Here is a 13,234-nt window from a genome sequence, read left to right on the forward strand (position 1 = left end):
AAAAAACAGGAAATACAAAGCAATAGATATACAAATAAATACGGGGTATACTGATTCTCAGATGGTTAAAAAGGAAGGTGAAATTCAGTGGTATGATATAAAAACTTCTCCTATAAAGGACAGCAATATGTGTGCATAAAATCTATACTGTAGCGTAAATATAAAACATAATACACCTTTTATAAAAATTATATAAATAGTGTCCTTCGAGTGAGGGTGAGGTGGTGACGTTAATAAATAGTGCAACACAGGTGGTAAGCACCACTCTAGAGAGAAGGAAAAAATGCTTGTGCCACCAGGATATTAAGTGTGTAGGTGTGCAAATTGAAAAAAATGAGCCGAATAAATTATAGTACAGTAAATACTCTATAAAGTGCAAAGCCGAACCAATAAAATAGTAATAAAAAAGTAAAAAAGATAGTTCAAAATTATTGGTTAAAGTGGCCAAAGTGGCCGAAGTGTGAGGTGCTCAAAAAAGTGATGTGCAGTGGTCTCAAGCCCCAAAAAAGGGGGGCAGAGTACCCAGTGGGGTACCCAGAAAAACAGTGGGGTGCACCAATAAGAGTGGTGGTGGAAAGAGAAAAAAAATAAAATATATAAAATACAAAAAACCTAAATGTGGATATGTGTCCTTATATAAGATGCCTCCAAAGCAATGGCGTGCCAATGGAGGAAAATGCGCAGGAATATGTGGTCAAAGGATGCACAAAAAATGCACAAAAGAGTCCTCAAAAGCGCATACAAATTTAACAGTCCACAGTTATAATAAGGTGCCAATATCCCTGGTGCCGCGGGGTGGATAATTATAGGGTGAGGAAATACGGTGCTCCCCTGTTTAGTGGGTCCGGTGCTCCCCTTTCTAGTAAAATACCGAGCTTACCAGAAAAAGCTCCCCGCACAGGGGTAGAGCGCAGGTCGATATTTTAGGGATCGCTCCCAAGGAAGAGGGGTCCGGTCACCTGGTCCACTTCAATTGCTCTGATTCCCCGGGTCACAATTCTTTGGCGTATTGGTAAGGATATCCCAACTTTAGTACTCCATAAAAGCCATCCCAGGACATGTATATAAAAAGATGCCTCCAATAGTGAAATATCGCTTAACAGTCTTTATTGCATCAAAGGTAAAAACAGGTACTCACATAAATAGCAGCTGTAACACTCATTCATATGGCTTAGGAGCCGCAAGGTCCTCTTTAGCGGTGTAGTGGTGAACGGCGTACGTTCCACCGACCGGATCTGCGTTCCAAGCTGACCAAACAACAACAGCGGAAGTGATGCGGTGCGCACTCTACATGTTTCGTCGTACTGACGTCATCGGGAGTAGCTTTCCACTGTTTTGACCCAGCTTCCAGCAATGCCAAATCATGTTCCAGTAGCTACTCCCGATGACATCAGTACGACGAAACATGTAGAGTGCGCACCGCATCACTTCCGCTGTTGTTGTATTATGTTTTATATTTACGCTACAGTATAGATTTTATGCACACATATTGCTGTCCTTTATAGGAAAAGTTTTTATATCATACCACTGAATTTCACCTTCCTTTTTAACCATCTGAGAATCAGTATAACACGTATTTATTTATTTATATCTATTGCTTTGTATTTCCTGTTTTTTCCTATTTATTGTAAATCATATCTGTGATATTTACACATAGTATCTCCCAGTATTGATACAAGCACTCTTTTTACTTTACACATATATTGGCAGCGCCAAGCACTTCCCTTTTCTTCCACATATATAGGGCAGGTGGGTTGGGACTATGATCACTCGACACTCGAGTCCATCTCCAATGGTGGGCTGCGCTGCGCAAATCCCTAGATGCTGCTGCTGCTTCTTAACTGGGAGTTCTGGGCATTCCTGCCCACTTTTGCATATTCCTCCTCTCCCTATTGCATTCTCCTAAGGCAGATGTAGGCAACCTTTGAGAGGTAGAGATCCACCCAAAAAACATGAAGGAAGTCAAAGATCACCAGGATTCGGCACCCTTTTTTCTAAGAAATTACCTAGCAAAGCCAAACTATGCAGGAACAGAAAAATAAAAAACAAATGTCAACATTAAAATATAAAAACTAGCTTACATTAAAAGTGAGCATCATCAGTCAGTAGGGCTGTAAATGGTGTGTGGACAGTAGAGCAGTAGACAGTGTCAGTAGGGCAGTGGATGCTGTGTGGACAGTGAGAGTAGGGCAAAGAAGGGTGTCATTAGAGCTGTGGATAGCATCAGTAGGGCAGTGGTCACTGTGTGGACAGCGTCAGTAGAACAGAGGTTGGTGAGGCAGTAGATATCAGTAGTTTTTTCCATTTTTATATTTTAATTCTCTTTCATTTTTTTTTTTTAATTTAAAACATTGTTTAGCAGCCCTGTTGGAGGTTTTGATGAAATATAAGGCGTCTAAACAGATCCCTGGTGTTTCACTTTTGAGACAGAGAAAGGAGATTTCCACTGCCTGGCCACGCTATTTGCTCATTTTCCAGTTATCTAAAATAGGCACCCCCAACTTTTTCCTCTGTAGTGCTGGCCAACACTGTACCCCCAATGTTGTACTCTGTCAAGGGATTTTTTTTCCCTAGGTGCACTTATTTTACATTTAGAAACATTGAACTGCAGTTTCCACTGTTTTGACCCAGCTTCCAGCAATGCCAAATCATGTTCCAGGTTACAGACACCTCAAGGGATATCAACCCTATTGTAAACCTTTGTGTCATCAGCAAAAAGACATACCTAGCCCAACAAATCTTTAGTTATATTACTTACATATAGATTAAATAGAACAGGACCTAGTACAGAGCCTTGTGGTACACCACCAGTGGACCCTATTTACAACCACACCTTGTTATCTATCCTTTAGCCAACTGCCTATCCACTGAACCAACTGAGGGTTAAGTCCCAGCATGTACAACTTTTGTATTAGTGTAGCACTACTCCCTTGGGAGCTGCTGATTATGGGTTCCCCTGGGTTACCATTAGCAACAACATGAGAGTTTGACATTTTCCCAAGTGTTTTAGCTCAGTCAGGAAACATTCCAGTAGCTTTGGTTTTTGTGTTTTTTTTTTTTTTGGAACTTGGATAGAAGAAGGGAATGAGTGTGATACTCCAACTTTATACAACTATGCACAATTGGCTGGGATGACTCGAAAATGCTGAGCAACGCTAGTCACGGCTAGGCCACTGCTTCACTTTACCCTTAGCTGTGAAGTATAAGTTAATGAGCTTTCTGAGGTAATCTGTACTGTATTGCTGAACAACTTCAGGGCCCTTCCTGGCACCCCCTTTGTTTCTATTCTTCAGGGTCAACTACACGGCACCCCCTTTACTGATAAACTTCCTGTGTGAGCTAGCTCCTTGATCCCCTGACCTCTCTGGAGTGGTCCCTTCTCTTAGGCCAGTCATGTCCAAAGTCCGGCCCGCGGGCCAGTTGCGGCCCTTCATTTAGTTTTATACGGCCCCCTGAGCTGTATGGGGAATGTAGTGCCTACGGCCGCCGTTCTGCATTGTATTTCAGAAAAGGATGGACCCGGGGCGCAGAGCAGTGTGCCCTGAGCCCACCCATTGTGTGACAATAGCAAATGAATATTCGCTATTGTCACACGGATCCGCCTCCTGATCCTCCTCCTGGCCAATCAGGAAGCGGGTCCGAGACCAGTTTCCTGATTGGCCGAAAGGCGAACAATTGCCATTGGCTGAGGAGGAGGAGGACTCGGGAAACGTGGAGGATTGCCGCCGCTGCCTCAGGTAAGTGCACTCTGGTCTCTCTGCACGCTGTGCTAACTCTGCATTTAAGGGGGCATGCTGTGGGCACTCTGCATTTAAGGGGACACGCTGTGGGCACTCTGCATTTAAGGGGGCACGCTGTGGGCACTCTGCATTTAAGGGGGCACGCTGTGGGCACGCTACATTTAAGGGGGCACGCTGTGGGCACGCTACATTTAAGGGGGCACGCTGTGGGCACTCTACATTTAAGGGGGCACGCTGTGGGCACTCTACATTTAAGGGGGCACGCTGTGGGCACTCTACATTTAAGGGGGCACGCTGTGGGCACTCTACATTTAAGGGGGCACGCTGTGGGCACTCTGGCGAGGGCGTGTTTAGGGGTGGAGCAGGGTAGGGTTTGGGTCGGGCAACAAGTGTCGAGTAACTCTTAAGGCCTGGCTAGTAGCTCATGACTTGAAATTTTAAACCGTGTGTGTGTTTAATTTTAATGGTTCAAATGTCAGGCAAAATGGTCAGCCCTCACGCATGTTCACTTCATCAAATCTGGCCCTCTTTGAAAAAAGTTTGGACACCACTGTCTTAGGCAGACCATTAGGCAGAGCTCCTGATATTCACGATACTGTTTTCCCAACAGTCTCTGCCAGCAGCTTCACTTGTCAGCGCTCTGGATCCTCTGCAGCTCAGCTCCACACACCTGGTTCACTAGGCTGACTGCCTAAACCACCTTCCTCACACCTACAGGAGGAGAGACAGCCATCCACCTCATCCTGGGACTTTGCTCCCGCCAAAAGACACCCTGCCTCATGTGCTCCCCACTTTTATCACCAATCCCATGATGCACCTCTCCAGGTGCCAACCCACTGGGACAGTTACAAAAGTCCATGTATCATTGGCCAGGTTTCCTTCACTGTCCAACTGACCTCCCCATTGGATAAAATGGGGACACTCCCTCAGACCAGATGAATACACACTGAGCACAAAGAGCACGCCTAACTAAAGATCAGGCTCCCCTGATAAGCAGCAGGAGCATTAGATGCCTTAAAGGCCCGTACACACAAATCTAAATTCGGCCGGGAATTTTCGTCCGACGACCGATCTGCCGATTTTCGGCTTGTTAGTATGGTGCTCTCGACAACCGACTCTGACTTTTCGGCCGACAAAATTCTGGTGTGCAGGCTATGAAATTTTTGTCCACCGTCAAAACACGTCCGATTTTCGTGCAGTCAGTACAGATTTCGACAGGGAAAAATCTTATGAGCAAGACTGGGCATGCTCAGAGATGAAAGAACACAAAGAAAGCAATCCAACACATGACATCACTTCTGAAGTATAATTCTGCCGGACGACAAAATTCGTGTGCAGTCTAGAGCACATTCCAACCAACAGACACCACTCTGGACAAAAGACGGATGACCGGTCGGCGAAAATTCGTTGCGTGTGTACTAGGCTTTACCTAGCACCTATCTAGGAGGGTGCTACATTAGATAATGTGGAACTGTATCAAATGCCTTGCTGAAATAAAAATATGCTATGTCCACGGCACCACCCTCGTCCAAAACATTGGTAATATAGCCAAAAAATTCAATAAGATTAAGGGGAACAATAAAAAAGCAACTTAACCACGTGTTTCACTGTTCACTAACTGCAATTGCAAAAAAAGACCAAACCAAAAATAAATAGGAAACCCAAGAGGAAGAGTGGATGCTGTTCATAATGACCACGGCAGGTGTGGAGACCCAGGAACTCAAGCAGAAATATTTCACCAAAAAAGTCCCTAAGGGATATAAGAAACTCTTAGGTGGTTTACCTTTCCAGCATCTATTAAGAACTAAAACATAAATTGTGGGTATATGTATGTATATTGGGACAGAGCAAGTTGAAAGCAGTCTACTCACCCAATATTGGTTTTAGGGCAGAGTATTTTGTTTGCATTTTCAGAAAAGCTGCAAGTTTCTTCTTCTACAACATACTGTATATGTGATAACAATTTAGCCATGTCTGTTGACAGCACATATGGGCCTATGAATGCTCACAATCACCTCTCTAGCTTTCTCAGTCTGGAACTACCTGCATCCTAATAAGTCACCTGTGGCTTCCTCAAGACTGCAAAAACCTGGATTAGACCAGAGCAGTGTGGGAAACCAACACTAAGGGGAATTCAGCACTAACAACAGTTTTCCCTTTAAAATAGCCTGCACCAAATTCAAAAATCTCTGCTACCCATTTTAGTAACTTTACTGTGCAGTAATGGCAAGGCATGCATTTTCTATGGGGGTTGCCGTGCATTCAAAAAATGCGCAGATGTGAATGCAGCCTAATTGTTAATAACACCGCTAGCACGGCTAATATGCCATTATGGCAACACAAGTATGATGTACATTTGCAGCATGTTTTCAAACCGCGAAGCAAAGTGCGCATTTTCTGTATGGGTTGTTTCGCATTTGAAAACACACCGATGTGAATGCAGCCTCATTGCTAATGGTACACACAGTTAGCATGCCATTATGGTGATGCAAGAACCATGTGCATTTGCAGCGCATTTCCGAAGTGCACAGAAAAGTGCACATTTTCTGTACTACAAACACACGGCAAAACACCCATCTGCTAACCGTGATTGGATTGGATGTCATTAACAAAAAGGCTGCATTCTCATCTGCGCATTTACGAATGCATGGCAACCTACACAGAAAATGAGTGCTTTGCACATGTTCTGGAAATGCGCTGCAAATGTGCACTGCATTTGCAATGCCATAATGGCCACGCAAGTGCAATGCACTTTTGCATCACATTTCGGAAAGGCACAGCAAAGCATTTTCTGTGCAGGTTGCCCCACATTCAGAAACACACAGATGTGAATTGCAGCCTAATTGTTGATGACACTCCAATCGCGGTTAGCAGAAACGAGTTTTGCCATGTAACAAAACACTCTACAACTGCACCAAAACACGCACTGAAAAAATGGGTGACACTCCATGACCTAAAAGGTTATTAAGCTACTTTGGGGTGTCTGACACACCCATTCCAGTGAATGGACTGCCCTATGCCCTACGCACATTTACATGTAAAAAATGGGCAAAAAAACCCATGAGCGAGATTTCCACTACATTCAGGTGTGAATGGAATGTGCTTAGAAGGAGAGTTTTTAGGCAGCAAGGATGACCTGGGAGGACAAGCGAGGGTTAAAAAAACAACACTGATCTCATCAAAGTTGCATAAGAATCACTTATTTTCTAATGCTGATGTGAGTTTACATAGACATCTATGGGGCATAATTGCACTGGAGTCACACCAAAGTACTGCAGGAACCTTTTCAAACATCACTGTACTGAGTCGCATTGATTAGGACTGGTACCATTGAAAAGAATGTGATTTTGTTTGTAATGCGATTCTGCGCAACAGTGTGGCAAAAACAAAAAAAAAAAAACACAGTAAGAAACAATTTTATTAAGAATAGATTACAGGACCATTAAGCAGTGAATATGTATAGATTATATTTGGAGAATAAGAATATAGTTTAGTGCCACTTAAAATTTGATCTTACATTTTTGTTAAAAATCAGCTGCCAATTTCACAGCTAACTTTTAAAAAAGTCTGGTTATGGCAACTGGCTGCCATAACACCCGGCATTGTTTTTTTCCCTAAGTCAGCCGACTTTCAGATAAAAGTATTTCCAGCGGCAGATTCCCTGCAAGATCACTTTTATAGATGGCGGGAGAGGTTTCCCCCCCCCCCCCACCCCCCACTGCCCGGTCATTTCAAAGCTTACCGGAGCTGTCAGTAAGCCCAGAACGATCCCATGTGGCCGATGGCTAGGCATTAAGTCAAGTGAGGGCAAGGTGGCCCCCACTCGTCTCTCTATGCCCTTGGAGCACCGGAGCAACCTCCAATATCACTTCCGGCTTTTGGACTTAAAGCCATGATTTTTTTTTTAAGTCAAGGTGTTTAAAGTCAATTTTGTTTTTGCTTTTAAGGAAAAATAAATAAAGAGGAACTATAATGCCTATTTCTATTACAAGGGATGTTTACATTCCTTTTTAGCCCCCGTTCACATAGGGGCGACGCTACTTCGCACCGCGACCTCGGAGCGGCCGCCATGGACTTCATAACATTGAAGTCTATGGCGGTCGCCTCCTGGTCGCCCCAAAGAAGCTCCGGACCCTTTTTCTAAGTCGGAGCGACTTGTGTCGCTCTTATTAGAACGGGTCCGCAGCTTCCCTATGGGAGGCGACCTACGGCGACCTGTGAGACGACCAGGTCGCCTCACAGGTCGCCTTAGTGTGAACGGGGACTAAAAGGAATAAAAGTGATCAAAAAAATAAACAAATAAAGGGACAGTGTAAAAATAAAAAGTAAAATAAAGAAAAAAAAATTAAAGTGCCCTATCCCTCCATGCATGTGCACATACAAATGCATGTGTAAATAAAGGGAGGTATCGCTGTGATCCTTAGAGTGAGAGCAATAATTCTAGCACAATACCTACTCTGTAACTCTAAAAAGGTTTGAGGCCACGTTCACACCTGAGTGATTTTAAGCTTGTAAGAAGCTCAACTCCAAAATGCCCAAAAAGCAAAATTCCATTTATTTCAATGTGATGTTGCCTGAAGCAAAATGCCTAAAGCTCAAAAAAGTATATGAGCTCCTTTTTGGCAGATTACAAGCGTTTTTTGCCCCGTAGACTTCAACAGAAATGGCTGACTAGAGCAGGAAAATGCTCGCAAATCACTCATAAAAAGCTAAAATAGCAGCTCTCCACCCAGGGCTGAACCAAGATATTGTGCTGCCTGGGTCCAAGAATAAAATGCTGCCCGACCCCCCCCAAAAAAAAAAAAAAATCACGCCCACCAAAAGGCCACAAACCTATTATTTATATAAATATAAAATGTAGAAAATATTTTATATATTGTTATCTTTTTCCACTACTCACCAATGGACTTGTCCAAAAAACACCCACTGTCTGTTCTCAGTCCTCCTGTCACTCCTGTGTCTGCCGCACCCACCACCCTAGAAGACTCAGCCTGTCCTGTGTGGGATGGAGTGCGCAGATGTCTGACACCATTGTGCACACCACAATGACGTGGTGGATGTTCCCCCGAAGAAGAAGCTTCGCCTCCTCATACTCATCAGTTTGCACTATGGGCAGCATTATGAGATGGGGAAATGCCACTGGTAACACGCCGCAAACTGATGACACACAAAACTGCTGGGAGTAAATATGCCGCTCCTCTCCAAGTGACCCATGGTAGGAACTATGGTAGGGCCAGCCCTGTCTCCACCCCTAATTTCCTCTCATTCTCCTCCCTCTAGTCCTTTCTATTTGTTAACCAGAAATGCCTGAAGCTGTAAAACGCTTGTAATACAATTTTAAAATGCTTTAAAAGGCCCTTATCTCATTACAAGGCCAACCCTACCCGGATTTCTTACACAAGTGGGAACTGGATATTGGATCTCAAATTTCCGATGCTCGGAAGGACAAACTTCTTGCATTGGCTCACATTTCCTCTCTCTCCACCAAGGTGGCGGAATCCAACTACAAGCTATTGTCCCGTTGGTACTATACTCCCCGGAAAATGCACATTATTTCTCCGGCCATCTCCCCGTTATGTTGGAGGGGATGCGGAGATACTGCATCGCACGCACACATTTGGTGGCACTGTTCGGTTATCCGACTGTTCTGGTTGGAAGTCCTTTGGCTTATCCAAGTAATCACGGAAGTTGCTATCCCATCAGATCCTTGGGTTGTCCTGCTGCATGGAACTAACATGCCGCTCTCTAAGTACAAAAGATCAATGATCCCTCATTTGCTTAATGCGGCTTAAGCCCTGATTCCCGCCTTCTGGGGCTCATCGGCCATTCCCACGATACGTCACTGGCTACGGAAAGTTGATATGACATACTAATTAGAGGAACTTACTTTCATAGCCGTGACAAACTAGACCGTTTTCACTCTGCCTGGCAACCTTGGTCTTCTTTTAAAAACACTTCTTCCTATGTGGCCCTGCTCACTGAGGACACCCCCCTTGGTTTATCGCCTTCTAATGTAATCCTATCTGATTAAAGTTTTATTGCTTGGTACATAAGTCACCCGTGGCCTACTTTCCCACCCCCCTCCCTCCCCTCTTATCCCCTTTCTCTCCCAGCTGCTCTCTCCTCTTCTTTCTCTTTCTTTTCTGCTTTTTGCTATCCTTTCGCTTTCCTATAGGCTCTCTCTGACATTGGTTTTATGATGCAAGATGTTGTGTTATCATTATGTTTTCTCAGACTTTTCATGACTGGGTGTGCTTGGCACACACTGAGATGTTCATGCACTCATTGATATTGTTCCATGGCTACTGGCCGTATTTCATGTCGGATTGTGTGGTCTATGTTCTGTTTTTCTTTGTCTTCTTGAAAAATTTTTCAATAAACAGAAATTAAACAAAAAAAAAAACGCTTTAAAAAAGCTTGTAAAAAGCTGCAAAAAAGCTTTAAAAGAGAAAAACACCCAAAAAACACCAGTAAATTGATACATTCAGCTGTGAATAGAAGTGTTGTCTATGAAGATTTTTAAGTACCATAGTTTATTGCCATTCCACAAGCGTGCGCAATTTTAAAGCATAACATGTTAGGTGTCAATTTACTCAGTGTAACATCATTTTTTTTTTTTTTTTTTTTTTAGAAGGATGTAATTTATTTCTGTACATTGCTTTTAGTCCCGAGCCAAGAGCTTTTGCTTCTTAAGTTTCTTCTGAGAGATCTTTTTCATCTGGGCAATTTCCTCCTCTGGTTTGGGGACAATTTGCTCCTTTTCGGTTAAGATCATCTCAATATGGCAAGGGGAGCTCATGTAAGGGTTGATACGCCCGTGAGCACGGTAGGTTCGTCTGCGCATCTTGGGAGCCTTGTTTACCTGAATGTGCTCAATGACCAGGGAATCAACATCCAAACCCTTGAGTTCTGCATTGCTCTCAGCCTTCTTCAGCATGTGCAGGAGGAATTCTGCACTCTTCTTAGGCCAATGCCCCTGTGTCCAGTCCCACTGTTTGGCCTGGGCACACCTGCCAACACCTCCATTGTAGCGGCGGAAGGGAACGCATTGCTTCTTTAAGGTGACATCTTTCATGTGCATGCCCTTGATAGCTTGAGCTGTCTCACAAGTATTCTTGAAATGCACTCGCAAATGGAACCCCGAGCCTTGCATGATTTTGTTGGGTTTTCGGGGTCAAGCGAGTAGCGGACCATTTTGAGATATTACCTCAGGCCGCGCAGGAAGAGGCTCATTTTTAACATTATATAAAAAAATGGGGATAACTTTACTGTTTCATTTTTTTTTTTTTAATTCATTAAAGTGTATTTTTTTCCCCAAAAAATTACATACGAAAGACTGCTGCGCAAATACAGTGGGACACAAAATATTTCAACGACTGCCATTTTATTCTCTTCTAAAACATATAGATATAATGATTGGGTTTTCTAAGTAATTTTCTAGCAAAAAATACAGTTTACTTGTAAACAACAAATGTTAGAAAAAAAAAAAACTAGTCTTAAAGTGGTTGAAAAAGCTGTCAAACACTGATTCATATGACAAAATATTTATGCTGAAATAGTTGCATTCACAATTAATAACACAGGCATATGTACAATGTGCACTCATTTTAGAGTTCTGCGTATCCAATTTGGAACAAAAACTAATAGAAAGATACAAACATTGTTAAGAGCCTCTTTAATGGACAGCTATTAACATTTAGTAAATGACAAGAACTTCTGAAATGTTTATTACTGAGATGTGTCAATATCATAATTTAACAATAGGAGAAAGAGAACACGTTCCTGGAGATCCCTGTTGTGCAGCATAAACTGGAATGATTCAGACACAATTAGTTTCTCCCCCACTGAGTTCCAATATGAGTTTTGTTAGTCCGAAAAAGTACATCAGATTTCTCAATTCACTTACAAGGTCGCAGTATATCATGTGTCACTATTAGCATTCTGCTATGCTCCATATGTATGTGCCACTGCCACAACTGCTACAATTCCTCTGTTTAATATAATGTAATGCAACCAGTAGTACGACAGTTTACATGGAACTACAAGATCAGACGTTTCCTGCTATACCCCATCAAGGTGGTTACTTATTGTTCATCAACTACTAGTAGACCACCACTTTATCAAAGTAAAGCAGCCAAGCTAAGTTGCTCTTGCACAGCAGACATCATAAGGTGTTAGATTTTGGTGTGGTGATGCCATTAGTTTTGATTTTCAAGTTTCTGTTGCTTTTTTTTTCACCTAGTAATCCTGCAATTAACACTCTTAATTGGCGGCGGCGGCGGCTTCTTCCTCCTGTCTTCTGCGTCTCCTCCCTCCTCCTCCATGCCCAAAAGCATGGCTTCTCCTTTCAGCCAATCTGGAAACAGGTTTCAAGACCCACTTCCTGATTGGCCAGGAGGAGGATCCGTGTGACAATAGCAAATTTTCATTCGCTATTGTCACACAACTGGGTGGGCTCGGGGTGCAGTGCTCTGCGCCCCAAGCCCACCATTATTTTTAGCCTATTAGAGCCTCTGGCTCTAATCACATGGTTAAAAAAAAAAAAAAAGCCCCATTAAAGGCCCTGTGTCCTGCGCCCCGCATGTAGATTAGGGGGGCGGACGAATGGATGGGGGGGAAGCGCCCCTGCGCCCCCAATGCACCAGCCGCCACTGGGCAGGGGCTATGGTTGTCACTAGGGATGAGCTTAGGCATTTTTGGATCCTAATCCTGACCCACCTGGGCTATCTCACCAGGAAGCTGTCACTTATGATTGACTTTGTGCAGTGACAGCTTCCTGGTGGGATAGCTCACATGGGTTCACACTAGGATCCTAGACTTCTCTCCTAATATGGACCAAATATGTCCATATCTTTTCATCTCCATTACATGACAGGGCAATTGCTAGAAGATAGTTAGGAAGGAAAATATTTTTCAGTGCAGCTTACGGGAAGTGACATGGACATTGCATTCAGCAGGATCAAAAAGTCATTTTTTTGTATTTGCTGAAAATAGTCTTAGCTTTAAAAGAACAAAACTAAGGTCATTAGCACATCTAAGGGCTGTAAGCTGCCATATATTACGTTTGTTCTTGGGTTTTGTTACCCTTTAAGGAAAGTCTATATGTAGCACAATTCCCAGCCGTTTTGCTGGATATGGGTCCCCCTGGGTTACCGCTAGCAATAACAGCACATTTAAGCATGTTTCTCCAAGTGTGAGCACTGAGACAATGACCAGTCCAGTATCTTTGGGTTTTTTGTATCTATTTTGTAACTTGGATAGGAGAAAGGGATGAGTGGGATACTTCTTGAACTGAACTATGCACAATTTAGCAGAGACACTTGAAAAATGCTATTTGGCGCTGACTTGACACTGGCTGAATGCCTATCAATGCTGGCTTGACGCTGGTTAATGCTGGCTGGATGCCTGTAAACACTGAACTGATTTGTGATTGCTTTCTGACTAAAGAAGTCCTCTTTGAGCTCCCTTAAGCACTCTTGCTGAGGTAGCTACTT

The 13,234-nt window shown here is 43.3% G+C and overlaps 1 protein-coding gene across 1 annotated transcript; it reads right to left on the reverse strand.

Moving 5' to 3' along the window:
* Nucleotides 1-10,401: 10,401 nt before the first annotated feature.
* Nucleotides 10,402-10,893, reverse strand: LOC309564284 (large ribosomal subunit protein uL22-like; the record flags this gene model as incomplete). The annotated part of the gene is made up of 1 exon (XM_082268910.1): nt 10,402-10,893. One exon carries the CDS (start codon nt 10,891-10,893, stop codon nt 10,402-10,404), a length of 492 nt encoding a protein of 163 aa, XP_082125036.1.
* Between the last annotated feature and the right edge of the window lie 2,341 nt (nt 10,894-13,234).

This window comes from Pelophylax lessonae (genome assembly GCF_965119305.1).
Source record: "Pelophylax lessonae genome assembly, chromosome: 9".
NCBI lineage: Eukaryota > Metazoa > Chordata > Amphibia > Anura > Ranidae > Pelophylax > Pelophylax lessonae.